We start from the raw sequence: 20,405 nt of genomic DNA on the forward strand, positions 1-20,405 counted from the left end.
AAAGATAAAATATATTATCTGATTGATTAAAAAATTCATGAAAAAATAAAATATATGTATACAACAGAAAAATATAAGAATTTATGTGTATAATATATGAAAAAAAAAGTCAAAATTAAACTAAGAGAGCTTACCTAAAACAAATAAAAAATAAATTCACCTTAAATGGAAGAGTAATAAAACAATAATGCTAAAGTATGTAAGAAGATGGAATATTATTTGGAAAAATAAGTTGAATGGGAAACTAGTAAAGAATCAAGCTATATAATTTTATTTAATTCATAAATATATTTAAATAATAGTTTTATTTATTTATTTATCTTATATTTAAATTGATTTTTCATTTAAATTTTAATAAAACTTTAATCCATAAATATATTTAAATAAAAATTTTATCTATAGATAATATCTAATCAGATAATAATATTTAAATTTTGGTGTTTTATACCTTTATTTTCCAAAAGAAAATATCTAATCAGATAATTACTTGATAACTTTAGACTCGAGAAATTATATCAAAGTGACCAACATGATTTATTAGAGTTTAAAAGTTATCTAACACTGATTTTCTTCTTATTGTTATTTAGTTGTGTACTGTAGTTTTATTTGCATAAATAAAAAGAAATAAATTTATTGAGTTTATTTTTTTATTTGTTTTTAAATCATAACAAAAAATATACTAGTTTAAGTGGGTTCTAATTAAATTTATTACGAATTAAGAAATGGAAAAAAATGTTACAGCTGATTTAAAAAAAAAAAAATCTTACATGATAGAGTAAATAGTATGTTTAATGAAATAGTATCTATCATATGAAAAAAACATATTAACTACTATAACAACTAGCAATAATAGACTAATAAAAATAGAGATTAAATTAATAGTAGTGAAAGTACATTTAGTATAGATCTTCATGGGACATTGAAAAAACTATATAACTAATAACTACTAATAGTGAGAGCTTTTATGACATTGTTATAGTATTTACATATATATATATACATATTTTGTCTCATTTTCTTAAAATATCAATATTAAAGGTCTATGACAAATATTGATTTAAATTTAAAATTTATTTTAATTCAAATATATCTGAATATATTTTTTAAAGTTGGTGGATTGTTTATTAAAATTATTTTTATCTATAATTAATATATTTAAAAGCTAGAGATAATGCAATAATTGTTTATAAAAAATATTAAAGATATTAAATAATATTTTTAAAAGTTGTAATAAATTTAAATAATTATATTAAGTGCAGATAAATTGAAAAAGATAAATTACTTTAAATTTGATTTTAAATTTAGATGATGTGATGTACAAGATAAAGGAATTTCATTATAATTTAAATTGATTTTTGATTAAATTTTAAAATTTTAGATAATTTAATTTTTTTTAAATATATTTTTTATAAATAATTTAAAATCAATAAATATCTTATGTGTTATCATAATAAAAAATTTTAGGAATTATCTTATGTGTCGAAAAAAAAAGCTATCAATGTCAGCAAATCTATCTGGTAATTATGTATGTATTTAAATTTTAGTGTTTTGTACCTTTATCTTAAAAAAATATATATCTAATCAGATAATTATTTGAAAACTCTAGACTCGAAAATTCTATCAAAGTGACCAACATGGCTTACTAGAGTTTAAAAGTTATCTAACATAGATTTTCTTCTTACTGATTTTTAGTTGTGCATTATGATTTCATTTGCATAAATAAAAGAAATAAAATTATTAATTTTATTTTCTTATTTATTTTTAAATCATAATAAAAATTTTATTAGCTTAAGTGGGTTCTAATTAAATTTATTACGAATTGAGAAATAGAAAAAAGAAATATGTTACAGCTGATTTTAAAAAAAAATCTTACTTGATAAAGTAAATAATATGTTTAGTGAAATAATATCTATCATTAGAAAAAAAACATATTAGCTTTTATAACAACTAACAATAATAGACTAATAAAAAGAGAGATTAAATTAATAGTAGAAAAAATATGTTTAGCACATATATTTAATGAGACGTTGAAAAAGCTATATAATTAAGAACTACTAACAATGAGAATTTTCATGAAGTTGTTCTGATATTTATATATATATTTCATATTTTCTTAAAATATTAATATTAAAATCTATAACAAATATTGATTTAAATTTAAAATTTATTTTAATTAAAATATATCTAAATCTATTTTTTAAAGTTGGTGAATTGTTTATTAAAATTATATTTATCTATAACTAATATATTTAAAAGCTAGAGATAATGCAATGATTGTTTATAAAAAATATTAAATATATTAAATAATATCTTTAAAAGTTGTAACAAATTTAAATAATCATATTAAGTGCAAAAAAATTGGAAAAGATAATTTATTTTAAATATATTAAAATAATCATATTAAATATATTAAAACAATGATTGTTTATAAAAAATATTAAATATATTAAATAATATCTTTAAAAGTTGTAATAAATTTAAATAATCATATTAAGTGCAAAAAAATTGGAAAAGATAATTTATTTTAAAATCAATTTTAAATTAAGATAATGTGATGTACAAGATACATGAATTTCATTAGAATTTAAGTTGATTTTTTATTAAATTTTACAATTTTAGATAATTTAATATTTTTTTATAAATAATATAAATTTAATAAATATCTTATTTGCTATCATATGAGAAATTTTATGAATTATTTATGGTCGAAAAAAAAAAGTTATCCATATCGGTAATTGTTATATGATAACTATGTATATTACAATAATATATATATATATATATGATGTGTCAAAAATATAAGTCATCAATGTAGGTGTTCACATTGCATACTGTATTAGATATCTATGTATCTTGTGATATAATATTATTTGTGATATATATATATATCAATATTTTTAAAATTTTTAAAATACTAAATAATATTAAAAATATATAAAAATAATTTATCAATATACTTTAATGTTAATGTTTTGGTCATTTTTTATTTTTACCACATTGTCATTATTTCATTTTTATCTAAACATATATCTTATCATTACAATATAAATCTCATTGTTACAATAATTAATCTTATCACCATTACAGTTTTCAATCTTATTGATCATTCATCCAAATAAACTTTAAAAAAGGCATGAATTTCATTTATATCCTAGTAATTATCTTACCCTATTTTATGATATAAATAAGTCACATATGAGTTATTCGAGTTTCATTTGAAAAAAATTGAGCATAACTCATTTTTTATCAAGTTGAGTTCAAATAATTTAAGCAATTAATTGAACTAAATTTATGTAGTTTAATAATCGACTTGAGCGATCAACCTAATTAAGCTTAATCGAGTATTTATTTTTAATATATTTAATATATAAGTTTATGGCAAAAATATAATATTGAATATTAATATTTATAATTTTACAAAGTTTAATCGAATCTATTGAGATTAATTGAAATAACTCAATCAAATTACAAATCAACCTCAATTATGAAAAATGAAATTTGATCAAATTTGAATTGAATTTTATATATCAAATCTTCGAATATAGTCAAATTAGGAAGATGTAAACTTGATTTGATTGCATCCTAACATTTTAATTTTAAGGCATAAATATAAAAAAGTCAATGACTTAAAATTAAATAATTATTCAAGTTCTATAATTTTATTATAATTAATTAAATCATCAAATATTTATTTTCATTAATTAAAATTATAATAAATAAAAATTGATTAACCATTAATATTTATTTATATTTTTAATAGGGTGAAAATAAATATTTAAATATTCAAATTGGTGAAATTAGATTTTAAGGATTCAATCAATGAAAATAAATGGTTGAAATTTAATCATATATAATGAAATAATAATGATTAAATTTTATTAAATGTTTTTTTTTTTAATTTAAGCCTGATTTTAAAGAATCCCGTAACATCCAACCATCAATCGTAAAACACTTCATTAAAAACGGCATTATATCTGGCGTTTCTCTCTGTGCGAGTACGTTCAACTTTGATTTTTTTTGGTTTTTAGATTTTTTCCTTATTAAAATTGGAAAGCTGAAAATTTATATAAAACCAAAAAAGTAGTAAAATAAAGCAGTAAGAGTTTGAAGATCGGCGCGCCGCCAGATGTCGTCAATCGATTGGTAAAATTAAGCTGCAGTGGCTACCATTCGACGACCGAACTTTCATCGGCCTTTCGGCTTTTACAAAACTAAAAATACTCCCAAAATCGTTTTCATATTTTGGATTCAAAGTCTCCTCAGCTCAACATTCACGAACATAAATAAAAAGTACCATTACTACTTGAAAGAAAAATCAATCAGTCAAAAAGAAGAAAAATCTCCTCTTAGCTTTCGTGTATCCTTCGCTTATTTCAACAATCGAACAAATAAATTCAAAAAAAATTCAAATCGGTCGATCTTTTCTTGTTCTACTCATGGCGGATCGCGCCTCGTACAGTTTGGCTCCCCGATTAGGTGAGTTTTCTGTCAGTCTATTTCACCTACTTTTATTTATTTATTTATTTATTTGTTTAGATTCGCGTACTCTTTTAACGCGTTTTTAATCTGAAATTTGCGTCTAGTTCCATTATTTTTATTATTACTGTTATTTTTATATTGATCCGTGGTGTAATTGTGTTTGTTTTAGTGGAAACTTTACCGGGCTTTCCCTTGAGAAAATGGAGTTAGTTCTAGAGATTCAACTTGATTCAACTAGTGAGGCTGGGTGGGAGGAATTGATAATATGATAGCATTGAAGAACTTAGTTTTATCTGGGAAATTCCAGGAATTAGGGTTTGATGTCCAATGATAGAATCAACGATGATTTTAGCTTTCTTCTGCTTGTATTGAGGAGTGGAAAGTATTTTCATAGCAATAAAGTTGCTTTTAAAGTAAGATCACTTTTTACAACTTTAAAAGACTGTGAAGAGATAGTTCTAAATAACTTTATCAAATAGGGTTGGTAAATACCAGAATGTGCTATGGTTCTGGATCATTTGAGGTAATATATATCAGTCGGCACTTTGGCTGTTCTATTGATGCTTGATAATCTGCTATAAAGGCAGAAAGTTAAGTTTGCTCCTAGGTTGTGCAGAGTAGAAGCTTTTTGCATTATGCATACAATTTGCAGTTTTATCTCTCTCTAAGTCACTGAGAAGGATCCAATAAAAAACTAACAATATGGTTTATGTTTTCTTATTATATGGAACTGGTGCATAATTTGAGTATATTTCTTTTCATTCATTATCAGACCTTCTTAATTTTTTGAGAGTGAAATATACGTCCAGAATGTTATTTAATGAGAATGGATCTTTTTGTTAAAATAAGCTCCTCTTTCTCTCGGACATGTATCAACTCTGAACTGATGAATTGATTTCGCTTTTGTTGTTGCTAGATTCATGGTTTCAATCCTCTATTTGCATTTGTTTGCTTGTGCCAATATGTCTTTTGTTTTCTGATTTGCAGATATTGAACAGATATTATTAGAAGCCCAACATAGATGGTTGCGACCTGCTGAGATTTGTGAAATTCTTAGTAATTATCAGAAGTTTCATATTGCACCAGAGCCTCCAAACAGGCCTCCAAGTATGGAAATTGAAAAACATTTCAGAGTTGGATAAAATTCATGCTAATCTTTGTTTATTGTGGATAGGCATAATTATATTATGATCACTAAGCGCTTGATTAAAGCATGCAGCAATGGTTATTTTGGAAGTAGATTAATATTGGTCTGTCATTAGTGTTGGGTTTTCCTTCACCCCTTTTATTTTTATTTTTTAAATTTTTTGCTTTCATATACTTTACATGCCTAAAGACCTTGTTTTATAAAATCATTAAAGCTGAATGAAAATGCTTTAAGCAAAACATGCAACATTGATGTTATCATTGTGAAAGGTTATTTGATGAAGTAATGGTTGATTTTAGGGTTAGAACCAAATTGGTTGACATGAATTTAAACTTGCCAGGTGGTTCACTTTTCCTTTTTGATCGAAAAGTGTTAAGATACTTTAGGAAGGATGGACATAATTGGAGGAAGAAAAAAGATGGAAAGACTGTGAAGGAAGCTCATGAGAAGCTGAAGGTAAGGAATGCAGCCATAGAAGATGAAGTTTTCTTGTTCTTGTTATATAGTTTGACCAATTCAGAAAGTCTTTATTTAGTGACTGAGACTCCTGGATGGGAAATTTTGCCTAAGAGTAACTTCTTTAAAGCAATTTTAGGTTGGAAGCGTTGATATGTTGCACTGCTACTATGCCCACGGAGAAGAGAATGAAAACTTTCAAAGGCGCAGCTATTGGATGCTTGAACAGTATGGATTAATTTGTATATTGATTTCTTTTTTTTTTTTAGGGTTGGTTATAGGCATTCTAGGATGTTATATTTTACCTGTTTTGTTTTATTTCTTCATTCCAGTTAATTACATTTGTCCTTTACTTTGAAACTGTGTGCTAATGCCAGAATGCTATGCATCCCAGCTATGAAGGCATAAATTAGTATCAAAGTTAACAGATTTCAAAAATTTGTTTATGCCTGGACCTCGTGACCCATGTAATACATGTTAGCTTCCTAATAAGCCTCTACTGGTTGTTAAGGGTGGGAATTTGAGCAGTGTAACAGATATGGTATGATTCATTTTTTTAGAGTTTCTGTTACAATGAGTTTTACATCATCTTCTCTTACATTGACTTGTAAAACAAGTTGAGACAACAATAATTTGAATTGCTTATATTAGCACTCTTGGGGCTAGAAAAAAATTACTAACCAGTACTTTGTTTGCAAATAATGTTACAATACTCTGATATTTGGAGGCCTCCTGGGTCTGTGACTTCATTGGGGGTCATATTTGTTTAAAGTTCCATGTTTTTTTGGATAATAGCAGTTCTTTGATTTTTGGTTTTGTGAAGTATTTGGAATTATATACATAGTTTCTTGTCTCTAAGCTTTGTTAATTTTGGTTTGAATGGTTTTATTAATATTGTAGGGATTTGATGCATATCGTGTTTGTGCACTACTTGGAAGTTAAGGTATACTGCTCACTTCTTCTATTAATTCTGATTGATTATAAGTTTTTCTTTTTGATTTTAGAAAGGCTTAATGATTGATTATTTACAACATTTCTTATACTGTAAAAATACATTATCTAATATCCAGTACACTCATACCCAGCAATTTTAGATTAGAAGTGAACAAAGAACATTATTTGGTACATCCTTTTTTTTCTATTGGAATTTTAAGCAATCGACTGCCGGAATGGTTGAAGGGGAGGTGTAGGGGGAAGGGGAGGGGGGGAATATTTTTGAGGGCAGGGTGGTAGGGGTTGACCTCCGTATCTGTTGTGTCACTTCTCCGTCTATGTGCTCAGGATTATATTTCCAACATATTATTGCCTTCATAAACATTTGCTTTTTCTTTTCATTTTGCTTAGAGGTGCACCCAGTTTTGGGGGCCTGCACATTACTTTTGGTTGGTTGTAGACTTCAAGATAAAGATTGGAACAGTTCACTTTCATAAATGTGCTAAACATCTTGATAGTGTCGGTTAGGTTTTTGGGTTGAATAATCTTGACTTGCACATACTGATTGTAACAGCCAGTTGTTGCAGTCATCAGTCCTAAGCTTAAGCTAATGAAATTTAGCTTGGTCATATAAGTCTTAATCCCAAGCTAGTTGAGTTTAACTACATGATTGTAGGTTCTGAATTTGCATGACATGAAATTGTCTTGGCATTTAACTCTTAAATGTCTGTAATTCCTAAAAGTTAATGTTCTAATTTTTGACCTTGGATGTTTGCCCATGCATTAGAACTTATAAGTATCGATGCTAATTAATTGAAAAGTCAGAAATGTATGATTTTTTTTTTTAATTTTTAAACTATTCTGTTTTTTGCCGAAGTTATTAATTATTTGACATTTGATTTTGACTAGGCCCCTTTTTAGGTCTTTCGAATGGTCAAGCTTTCCACATGTTAAAAGTTCTCCTTACTTCAAACCGTATTTTGTTCTTTTCCTTCAGGGTAGTAGGACAATTGGAGGCATAAGAGAGACTAGTGATGTATCAAATTCCCAAACAAGCAGTCCTTCAACCTCTAGCTATTCTGTTAGTCATACAAAAGCACCTTCTGGAAATGCAGATTCGGCAAGCCCAACTAGCACTTTAACATCCTTGTGTGAAGATGCTGATTCTGGTACTTTTTCCTTTGTTTTTGTTCATATTCATATCCTTCTGCCAATATAGTGTAAGGGCTCTTAAGTTGCCCTTTTTTTCCTCCCTCATTGTGCATAAAACATTCCAATGAAACTTATGTGAGATACCATACAGAGGATAGTCACCAAGCAAGTTCTAGATTCCATACATCACCCCAAATAGGAAATGCTATTGTGATGGACAAGACACATCCTGGCTTCTTGAATCCTTATTCTTCACATGCCTTTTCAGGTAAGCATTATCTTTTATGTTTTCGTTTTCATCACTCACTTCTATTAATTGCTTTATGCATCAAGCTTTTGCATGATTTTGCTTTGAGCCATTTGGAAACTTGAAACTCTTACAATATGATAATAAAGGTCGGTCATCAATTCCTGGAGTAAATGGAGTTTCACATCTTCATGGAGATAGACTTAAGGATACTGATTATGGCACTTGCATGACTGAAGCTCAAAGAACGCTTGATTTGGCTTCTTGGGAACCAGGCTTGGAACCACATATGCCTGTATATGCAACTGCATCTTCTCATACTTCGATGAGCTCCACTCAAACTGATACTATGAGCGTCAGCATGCAACAAGAAAACATGATGAAAGGCAAGCAATTAGCTGTCAAGAGTGCTGGCAGGGAGTTTGGATATCCTCTTTCAACAAAATCAAATTTGCAGGTATTCATGATAATTGCATTTTGTACCTTAGTTATAAATCATTTAGTTGCATCTCATGGTCAAAAATTCTAAGATTGAGACTTGAAACTGATATTTACACTTATAGTGTACTACTTTTGTATATAATCTATCTTATTATGTAGAAATTGTGTAAGGCTAGATGCTATTAAAGTTGTATTGTGGTTTGTTGATTTCTTTACTAATGCAAAATGTTTTATATAATTTTGGTTTAATGCAAGAAGTTGGTATTCTTTTCACTTCCCATCCATTATTGAGCATGCAGTATTTAACTGTGTCATAGTTGATTAAAGATTTAGACGGTTAAGGAAAACTGTCAGGTTTCAGATTTCAAGTGATTTATGTAATGCCTAAAGGATTGATTTTAAGTAATAACCGGAGTATGTGGTCACAAAATATCCATTTTTTTCACCAAACTTCTTCACAGGTTTGTTTGCACTTTCTGTACTTTTGATGTATAAACGTATTTGGATCTTTTTCCGAATTCATTTCGTTATATAGATGTTCTAATTCCAGTACTTCTTTCAGATTCCTTTGGCTGACAGTTCCTTAGAGTTGCCCGGATGGCCTACGGCTCGGTCATCAAATTTTGACTTGCCATATGATTCTAGGTTATTTGAGCAAAAGACTTATGATTTTCATTTACCATATGCTCTTGAGGAATTTACCAGTCATGATGTTCTAAATGAGCAGCCTGTGAATAAAAACCTTCAAATGCAGCTTATCAATGCAGATTCTAATTCTGTCATGAAAACATATCCTGAAAATGATTTGCATTCGGATGGAAATGTCAACTATGCTTTCTGTCTGAAAAAGTCATTGCTTGATGGAGAAGAAAGCTTGAAGAAAGTTGATAGTTTTTCACGGTGGATTACTAAAGAACTTGGAGAAGTAGATGACCTGCAGATGCAGTCCTCATCTGGTATTGCCTGGAGCAGTGTTGAGTGTGGAAATGTATCTGATGATGCCTCCTTGAGCCCTTTTCTCTCCCAAGACCAACTTTTCAGCATAGTTGATTTTTCACCAAAGTGGGCTTACATAGCCTTAGAAACTGAGGTATTAAAGTTTTTGTTGTGTCTGAAGTTAAGTTTCTGCAGCAACTAGCAAAATGAAGATTTTAATTAACTACTTGCTTATTCTTTTGGCCTTTCACCAGCTTTCTTACTGAAAAAGAGTTAATTTTGTCATGTTTTCATTATTTGTGCATTGTTCAACTTTATCTTATTCAGGTTATTTTTTGTCTGGTACTTTAATGTGTGCTTAGCCTTAGCATGTTAACTTCTTGCAACTCTGAATGCTTTCATTTAATAATCTTTTTGTTCTCTTTCACTTAAGTTTAATTGTTTTGTTCGTCACTGAAGCACATTGTTCTCCCCACAGTAAGTATTCTTCAATGTCATGCAGCCATCCCTCCTGACTTTACATGTCTATTCAGCTTGGTTTTCAATTTTTTGTGATGGCTATTCTTATTTGACAGATGCCAAGTTAGTAAAATTGGACTTTTTCCCCTTCTCATTTTCTGCATCTGGAAACAGGTGTTGATTATTGGAATATGTTTGAAAAGTCAAGAGGAAATAGCTAAGTATAATTGGTCATGTATGTTTGGGGAAGTGGAGGTTCCGACTAAGGTTATTGCAGATGGCATTCTTTCTTGCCATGCTCCACCTCACAGTGTTGGGCAAGTCCCATTTTATGTCACGTGTTCCAACAGGTTAGCTTGTAGTGAAGTTCGAGAATTTGAATACCGAGCAGGATTCACTACAGACATAAATGTTTTGGATTTCTATGGTGTTGCTTCAAGAGAAATGCTGCTCCGACTTGAGATGTTACTTTCTCTGAAATCTTTCAGACCTCCTAATCATCATTTTGAAGGTGTTGGGGAGAAACGGCACTTAGTTACTAAAATTATATCAATGAAAGAGGAAGAAGAATGCCACCGGATTGTCGAGCTCTCCTCCGACAAGTATTTGTGTCAACATGAAGAAAAGGAGTGCCTCCTTCAGAAATTGATGAAGGAGAAGTTGTACTCATGGCTTCTTCACAAAATAATGGAAGATGGTAAAGGGCCGAATATATTAGATGAGAAGGGTCAAGGTGTACTACACTTAGTGGCTGCGCTTGGTTATGATTGGGCAATAAAACCTACTGTTACTGCTGGAGTTAGCATAAATTTTCGTGATGCAAATGGATGGACTGCACTTCACTGGGCTGCTTTATGTGGCGGGTAAGGACCTCTAAACTTTCTTGTTTGTGTTATATGCAGGCTTTATTTTTGTGTTACACCTAGGGGTGTAATCGAGCCGAGTCGAGCCAACACAGTGAGAAGCTCGAGCTCAAGCTCGACTCACAACTCGCGGCTCGATACTCGGCTTGAACTCGATCGAGTTTTATTTTTCAAGCTCGAGCTTGATTCGTGATCGAATTTGAGCTACTCGAGCTCGCTCGATTAAACTCGATGAATATGTAAAAATAAGCTCGATTCGTATACTCGATAAGAGTTCAATTATTTATGTTCGAGCTCGAACTCGAATTCGAAATAGTTTATTAATTAAAATAATAAAAATATATTTAAATATAAAAATTCGATTAGGCTCGCAAGCTACTCGAGCCAGATATAAGAATACTCGAATTCGGCTCGATAGATAAGTCGAGCTCGAGCTCGACTTGATAATAATCGAACCGAATTCGAGTTTTCTTCGAATCAAACCCGAGTAGCTTGCGAGTACTAATGTATCATTTACACCCCTAGTTACACCTAGAGCCTTCAATATATAATCTGACAAAATTCTGACTGAATTGGCAGTAATTTCATTATGTACTTTAGGTATGAAATTATTTGACAACATCTTAGGGTTTTTTTTGGCCAAAACATCTGAGGTTTAATTGCATTAGTTTCTTGGCTTATGATAAAGTAAATGCTTTATTAGAAGCAAAACTTATAATATTTTTGTTGTGTCTGAATCTTTTTCGCAAAATTCAGAGAGGAAACAGTTGCCATTCTAGTCTCCCTGGGAGCAGCTCCTGGATTACTTACAGACCCAACTCCTGAATTTCCTTTGGGCAGAACTCCAGCAGACTTGGCTTCTGGTAATGGACACAAGGGAATCTCAGGTTTCCTTGCAGAATCTTCCTTGACCAGTTACCTTTCTTCTTTAACAATGAATGATCAAAAGGAAGCTGTACAAACAGTTTCAGAGCGAATAGCAACTCCTGTGAATGATAGTGATGTGCAAGACATGCTGTCATTGAAGGACTCAATTACTGCTGTTTTTAATGCCACACAAGCAGCTGATCGTATACATCAAATGTTCAGGATCCAATCCTTCCAGTGGAAACAGTTGAGTGAGTCTGGTGATGGTTTGTCTGATGAACATGCTATTTCACTTGTAACTGGTAAGACATGCCGGCCATTGCAAAGGGATGGGGTAGCCCATGCTGCTGCCACACAAATCCAGAAAAAGTTTCGTGGTTGGAAGAAAAGAAAAGAGTTCTTATTGATCCGGCAAAGAATTGTCAAAATTCAGGTTCATTGCTGCTTTTGTCTTGGCTGATGTCTTAGTTTCTTGGTTTATGTTTTCTTTTTTCTTTCTTCTCCTGATTTTTTCCTTGGAAAAGGGTTATGTCATAATCTGATCTCTATGTGCTTGCTTGCATGATGGTGAAGCATGTGTCATCCTGCGTCTGGAAACCTTAAGTGATGACTTTTTGATGTAATGGTGGTTTTCATAGGCAATTTTTTTCAACCTGGCTCCTTTTAGAGATAAGAACATAATGAGATTTGGGTCTTTCAATTTAGGGGTTTTGACCATTTGATTTCTGTTGGCTCCTGTGCCATGACTTTTGTCCTTTCTTTTATAGTATCAATGTTTACTATATTCTATATTTTCATGTCAAAAAATGGGAAAAAATGAATTGATTTTTTATCATGAACATAAAGTGTAACACTGTTAGTTTGAGGATTTGTTGATCTATTATTTACCTCCAAACTATAAAATCTTGAATTTGATTTCTAATTTTATGGTGTGAAGGCCCATGTTAGAGGACACCAGGTGAGAAAACAGTATAGAACAATCATCTGGTCGGTGGGAATTCTGGAGAAAGTTATTTTACGGTGGAGACGTAAAGGGAGTGGTTTGCGAGGATTTCGACGGGATGTAATTACCAAGGAACCTGATCCACAGTGCATGCCCCCGAAAGAGGATGATTATGATTTTCTTAAGGAGGGAAGAAAACAAACTGAAGAAAGGCTGCAGAAGGCACTTACTAGGGTAAAGTCCATGGCTCAGAATCCTGAAGGACGAGGTCAATATCGTAGGCTGCTGACATTGGTTCAAGGGATTCATGAAAACAAGGTATACATTGTTCTGTTTGACATAAATTTCTATTTTAGTAAAGTTGACAAATCAGCAGGCTTCAAATTTGTTATAGCAATGACAACTCAAACTGTCCCAGATAGTGTCTTTGCACCTTGAAATTGCCTTGTTTCTATCATTCGCTGTTGCTTCATATGAATGCTAACTAAGGTCAACTATATTCTGCATATTTTGTTTGGTTATTTGGAGACATTTGTGTTACTTAAGGCCATTCATTAGCCTGGATTGAGCTCTCTTTTCTTTGATTGTTGAGATAATTCCAAGTCTGATGAGACTAATTTTAAATTCTTGAGATTGTATGTCTGAATTACAAGGACCTAAAAGGTATTTTGTTAAGTTTTTAGCTCCACATCTATGTTTGTCTTTGCATCTCTTCGCTTTTCATTTTAGTTTGGGTTAATGTTATGAATGACCCTTGAATTTTAGTGAAATGTTCAATATGATATTTGAACTTTAAAAATCTTTAATGAGGTACCTAAACTATGAATTTGTTAATTAATGTGATACTCAGCCACATCACCAAATGATGACACATGACAGATAAACAATCCTCCGCATACCTTATTAGTTAACAGATTCATAGTTTCATTATTATATTGGTAATTTTTAAAATTCAGGTATCGCATTGAATGTTTTACTATAGTTCAGGAGCCGATTATAACATTATCATTTTTAGTTATGTGAAGACAAACACTAATAGTGCATATGCCATAATTCTGATTGTAAAAATATGCTTATTAGTCGATTCCAACAAATTTTGTAGGATCTAAATTCATATCTAACAATCATTTTAACTCAATATTTTATTGAAGTACTGAATTGTTTTGAGATATTCTTCTACAGGCTTGCAATATGGTTCTGAACAGTACAGAAGAAGTGGCTGTTGGTGATGAAGACCTTCTTGATGTCGACTCTCTTTTGGATGATGACACTTTCATGTCTTTTGCATTTGAATAATGCCCCTGCAAACTTTGCCCCTGCTTGTCCAACCTGTACATAGACAGGCAGCTTCATTGCAGCATTATGAAGGTGTTAACTTCATTCTGTCTGTAAATATAATATCTAACACTTCCCACTTTTAGGGACTAATGCACCTTGCCTGGTTCCAGTTAACATAGCTAAGCAACTTTTAGGTTAATAGTTTTTAATATAATAAATTCTTAACTCAAGGGTTAGAGTAGTATTTATTGGTTGCCGAGTGTGGTGGGAGATTTATTTGCAAAATCTGTTGATAGGAAGAATGAGTTTACTTCATTACTGGGCCTAATTGTTGTGCTTATAGTTCATGGAATATGAAGATATTAATTCCCTGTGTTTCACTTTTCATATCTCTCGGTTTTTTTTTTGTCTTTTCCAGATTTGATCGAAACCCTCAATCTAACTAAAGGCCTAGAAAAATCCGGTAAGAGTTTTCTCAAAGTTTTAGTTGGAAACAGAGCCTTTTCCTCTTAGAGCGGCAGAAGAGTTTTTAGAAGAAACGAAATAAAAAGAGAACTTTGCACATTAGCTGTAGGAACTAGTGGCCACCAAGCAATGGTGAGGTTGCTTAGATCTGTTAGCTTTAATCCAGATATAGTGATAAACATGAAAAAAAATATAAAAAAATAAAAATAAAACAATTTAAAATTTTAATAAAAATCATACACGAATTTAAATAAAATAAAAATTTATATTTTTTATTCGATATGTCAACCAAAATAATAAATGATAATTTTCATATTTTAACACAAAAATACACATTGTTTATTACCAAATCTAGTGTTACTGGCTGGGTTTCAGTTAACATACATCAATTCCCCCAGCTTCCAGCTTATAACTTTTAATTCGATTGGTTCAAACCTAGGCAGAACGACGATAGACTAGTAATATTCCCCGGCTCCATTTTATCACTTGCGAAAACAATACATGTTAAAACTTTCTTGCCACTCTTGAATTGCAGTAGTAATGAAGTGGATTTGTGTTGAGAAAAAAGTTTGAGTGAATGCACGAGAATGCAAGTCCTGTGACAGTGAGGAAATCTATACCATGTATCATTTTCCAGAGCATTTAATCTTGAAGCTGCATTTAATGTACAAATGCTTTTAGCTCTTCAACTAATGGGGGGGTACTGATCAGAAATGCGGTTTGGAGGAAATTTTCGAAGGATAAATAGGACCAAAGCTGATGGAAGAATTTCTTCCGTCAAACCCACCCCCTCCCCCCCCCCCCACAGACACACACAACAAAAAAAAAAAAAGAATGCATAGCTCAAGCAGCAATGCAAAAGGATGAATTTCCTAGAATAACCTGGAAAATATTCATCAAAGTTGTAAAATCCCAGCAATCAAACCGGAATTCCTTATAATTCTAGCATGAATGAATGTTTCAAATGTACCATGTAATACAAAAGATTTAGGATTGGATGATCTAGAACATCAAGATCGCATTCTTTTTAAAGGCCGAGAGTTTAATCTGCAAAAAAAGAAACAAAAAAGAAATTAATTTTTGTTACATCTGCTGAAGTTTATGTAGTATTTACTCTAAATCAAATAAGGCTCACCAGAAAGCTTCTTATCAAGAAACAAATACAGCAGATCCCAGTTACAAAGCCAACCTGCTATGGAAATAAGGTCATTGTTGATGCCGAGTCCTTTTCCATGCTTATAAAACACTAGTCCAAAACCCAATTGTAAGACGATAATTTGCCAAGGCACCTTTAGCAATGCTAAATTCTTGAATATTTCAAATTAACAAACCTCGACCAGCTTTTTCGGACGACCTCTAGACTCAATAGGTTAAGCGTCTAAGCATGAAGAACAACTTACCGACATATACAATTGAAAAGTGAATAGAGAAGAAACAGAACCTAAAATCTGTCAAAGGGTTGATATCAACTCTTACCTCCCACCATATATCATGAATCCCAAAGCAGCACAGAATGAAATAACTGCAAAATGAAAATGAAAAGAAATACACTTGTGCTGTAGCTTTTCGGTCACCAGATATATCCATTACTTCCTACGAAGCTATTCGTTCGTTAAAGTCATAAAAGGATTGCTTAAACCATGTCACAGCATTGAGAATTGCAAAATTATTTCACTTCTTGTCAGTTTAATACAAATTAAATGGGGCAAATAAGCAGATTCAAATCAGAAAAACTTACCTGAAATGAAGAGTTTGGCAATGTTCCACTGCAAGCGGGCTCTGACTTAATCTTACAGAAATCCATAGGAATGCCTGTCAGCAGATTGGCTACTTAGATGCATTTTATTAAGTGAAATCAGAAAAGCCATCGTTTCCTTCTTAGGTGTTGTTATAGCAGATATGCGATTATATTGATACTTTAGCCTGAGCGAAGTACATAAATCCGTTGATGCTATAGTATGCAGGCCTAGGTTTATTAATGGGAAGACTTCTTGCCTAGGCAATAAAAAGAAAAGAAGAATCCGTGAGCATCAATTTACTATAACGATTACTTACATATAATGATTTGGTAGCATGGGATGGTTGTCTACCTGGAGACATATCTCAGCAGAGAAAACAACAAGCAACGTATATGTTTAAAAAAATAGAAGGCCAGGAAGATTCAGAAGCACCATTTCAAGCGCCTGTACCAGGATGTTATTTTAAGGCTGTGAAGCTGAACAAAATTTAGTATGTAGAGCCACTAAGAAGTTTATTGATAATATGACAGCTGTTGTCAAAGGTGACAAGAAACACAGACAGAGATCTGCTTCCAAAGAGAGAAAACATACCAAAAAGATGGAGCAAATTACAATGGGTTTGCAACAGATCACAAACCAGTAAGTTTGGAGCTGTCTTTTGCCTTGCCCTTGTTACTTCAATAATCACAACTGCTCTACTCATTTCTTGCTACTAACCCAGTAGTCAAGGATGAATCACCTTCATCCGATGAAACCACATCTGATGAAGAAGATAGTTCTGATGATCAAACAGATCCAGAACCAACAGAAATTCCAACCCTTCAACCAGAGGCGAGTGGGAAAAGAAAAGTCGAAGCAATATCTAACCCAGATATTGATGATATAAGGCAATTTTCAGATTTAATAGATCCTGATATAATAGATCAACATCTTTCTCATCTTAAGGAAAAATATGCTCATCTAAACAAGGATGAGATCAAAGATGAGATTAAACAAACTTCTGATTTTGGCCAAACAAGTCAAGTTCAGCAAGAAATCCCTTTATCGATTCGTTAAACAAACGAACGGTTTCTCAAGGAGGTACATATTTAGACTTAACCAAAGTCCCTCTTCAAAACTATGGAAAAACCATAGATGATTGGGCACAATCTATGTCTATTGTAGTCACAAATTACAAGGATACATGGGGACGAGAACGATTCCTCAACTATTTTTGTGGCACATGGCAAGGTGATGTCCTACAATTCCTCAAGAAATGGGAAACAACAACCCTCGGAGAACAGTAGAAATCCTCTCTGTTAATTGTCGGTAATATCCTTCAACTTTTGAAAGATTTAACCCAAATCTTGAAAAATGAGTTTTGCGGTAGTACAGAATCCCTGGATCCTACTCAAGAAGCTCAATTTATTTTATCAAAATTAAAATTATGTGATATAAAGTTTTTAGATGAATTTTCTAAAAAATATCTTTCTGAATATCAAAAATTGGATGAAAAACATTCCAACTTTTGGTTACAACAATATTTTCTTAAACTTCCCTCACCATGGGATGAATTAAGTTCTCAAAATTACCCTGTTTACCTTGAGTTAAAACTCAAAACTGTTCATACTGCAAATCCCAGCATAGAACTATATGATACTCTTGGATGTAGAATACACTATGTTCAAACCCAGGTAACAGAATAATGTTTGAAGCAAAAAGCTGCAAAACAGGTAAAATCCAAACTTTCGTATAAACAATGTACAAAGATTTTGGAAAATGAATTTGAATTTGGTTGCAACAAACCATCTTTTTCAAAGAAACCTCGTTTTAAGAAAAAATGAAAATATTTTTGGAAAAATGGAAACCTACAACTTTTAAACCTAAAAAAGGTAAATTTGTTGTTAAAAAGAAGAAAAAACCATCTTCTAAAACAACTTGTAAATGTTTTCTTTGTGATCAAGAAGGTCACTATGCAAACGCTTGTCCTAACAAAGGAAAAAGTGGGGAGAAAATGATCAAAAAACTTGATGAAAGTTTTCTTCAAATTTGTTTTGCTGAAGAATTATCTGATGAAGAAATTTATTATGAAGTTTTCTCTGAAACTGATTATAGTTCTTCTGATGATGAATCTCATTTTATTTTTATGCTGAATACTGAATCTAACACAGATAATGTTTCAGTTTCCTCTTCTATAGGTACAACCACTACCAACGAAGAAGGTATGGTAAAACTTAAGAATATTATGAGAAAAACTCATTTTATTTCTGATGATAAAATTAAAGAATTACAACTCATCAAACCAGATGAGATTTACAAGACAAGTTGGTTTAAAAAGTTTCAACCTTGGTTTAAACGCCATATAGAAAAACTATCTGGTGATACAGTCGCTACTGACACTAAACAAGGCTCAGTAGAAATTTCTCTTTTTACCAAAAAGAAAATAAACAATTTTCTTTCTAAATAGCCCAAGGTCAAATACATCCATATAGGTATGATTTTGATCACCATTAAACCACTATTTTTATCCACAAAGGATATTCCCATAATAGCTGTTTTAATGGACCACCGTTTTCAAAACCCTGCTAATGCTGTAATCGGAGGAATCCAATCCAATTTAGCAGCAGGCGTAGTTTTATTTAAAGTTAAACCAAAAAGATAAATTGATTTGTGGATATAATTCTGGTAAGTTCAAACCGAACGAAATAAATTATATTATTTTTGAAAAAGAATTATTAGCCATAAAAAATGGTGTACAGCGATTTCACATCTATTTAGCCCCGGAGTTCTTTGTTATCCAAACAGATAACCAAGCAGTCAAAAACTTTCTCCAAAATATAAAGCTTTCTGATAATCCCAGGTGAATTAGGTGGTACAATTTTCTTTGTTCTTAGCATTTTCAGGTAGAGTTCATCAATGGAGACAAAAATCTCCTTGCAGACTTCCTAAGTAGACCTCATGGATCGAGGAAAACACCCAATCTATGATACTGATGGATGGAAAACTGTCAAGAAGAAACCAGGTAAAAAATCCTCTTCTTCTTCTTCTTCTTCTACTCCTTCTTCTCCAAAACCCCAGATCTTTACAAATCCTAACCCAGGATTTAACTTTTACACTAATCCTAACCAAGGATTATATCTCTACCAGCAACCTCTTTATCGATCCCCTTTCATGAGAATTCAATCAGAATACTCACAATTTGCTCAAGATCCAAACGACTGGACTCTTATGAGTTATTCTCAAATCGTTTCTTCCACAGAACAACTGTTGGAAAGAACAAAATTCTCTAACCCAAAGATAAAAGATTTTTACAATCTAGGACTTGAACCACAAGTCTATAATTTGCTAAAAAAAGTTTGGAAATCCCATCTCTTAGAAAACAAAACGAGCTTTCGAAAAGGGATGACCAACATAGCTGAGTTTTTAGTCAAACAGGCTAAAAAATTTCAGAATTTTAAAGAAATAGCTTTCCAAAGTCTTCTATCAACAAATCTGCTAAAACAACAAGATATTGATTTCTTTGTTTTGGAAGAAAACCAGTACAGTCTTCAAGAGATAAACAATTTCTTGAATTTATGTGAATATTTTGCGAAAGATAATTTTATTTCTTCTAAGCTAAACAAGCTTAAAATAATTCTTCTCTTTGAAAAAGCTACGGTGTTCTTAACCCCAGAACTATTCCAGCAAATTAATTCCTCTATTTTACAGTCAACAGAAACATTATTGGTTGAAAAGTTTTCAGAGTATTATACCTCTACTTATATGTATAATACATCTTTTGGACAATATATACCTAAACTAAAGTTTTGACTTGACCATGAAAGTTTTGATATAAAAAGTATTGAACTTGGTTTAGTTGGACAAATAACTGTACAAAATTATTCTTTCCATCTTTTAAAAGATTTTCCAGCTTTTATAAAGCAACGCTTTTTTGAATGTATCAAATGGTCAAAACACTTTTTTTACGTTCATTTTACTATATACAGTTTTTTGGGTACCTTTCAACGAGAAAGATTTTACC

The 20,405-nt window shown here is 31.4% G+C and overlaps 1 protein-coding gene across 3 annotated transcripts; it reads left to right on the forward strand.

Moving 5' to 3' along the window:
- The first annotated feature begins 4,098 nt into the window (after window positions 1–4,098).
- Window positions 4,099–14,588, forward strand: LOC111282620 (calmodulin-binding transcription activator 2-like). Of its 3 annotated transcripts, none has more exons than XM_022870773.2 (13): window positions 4,099–4,476; window positions 5,467–5,586; window positions 5,967–6,082; window positions 6,222–6,310; window positions 6,983–7,025; window positions 8,013–8,184; window positions 8,319–8,435; window positions 8,564–8,871; window positions 9,418–9,945; window positions 10,425–11,113; window positions 11,870–12,413; window positions 12,918–13,241; window positions 14,106–14,588. In XM_022870773.2, the coding sequence occupies exons 1-13, from the start codon at window positions 4,437–4,439 to the stop codon at window positions 14,217–14,219; spliced, it is 3,204 nt and encodes a 1,067-aa protein (XP_022726508.2). In that variant the 5' UTR covers window positions 4,099–4,436; the 3' UTR covers window positions 14,220–14,588. The 3 variants fall into 3 exon arrangements, with proteins under 3 accessions (XP_022726508.2, XP_022726511.2, XP_022726509.2); XM_022870776.2 differs by having other exon boundaries at window positions 4,199–4,476; window positions 6,213–6,310; XM_022870774.2 differs by lacking the exon at window positions 5,467–5,586 and having other exon boundaries at window positions 4,251–4,476.
- The last annotated feature ends 5,817 nt before the right edge of the window (window positions 14,589–20,405 follow it).

This window comes from Durio zibethinus, chromosome 5 (assembly GCF_047325235.1).
Source record: "Durio zibethinus cultivar Kanyao isolate XHJ-2024 chromosome 5, ASM4732523v1, whole genome shotgun sequence".
Classification (NCBI taxonomy): Eukaryota; Viridiplantae; Streptophyta; class Magnoliopsida; order Malvales; family Malvaceae; genus Durio; species Durio zibethinus.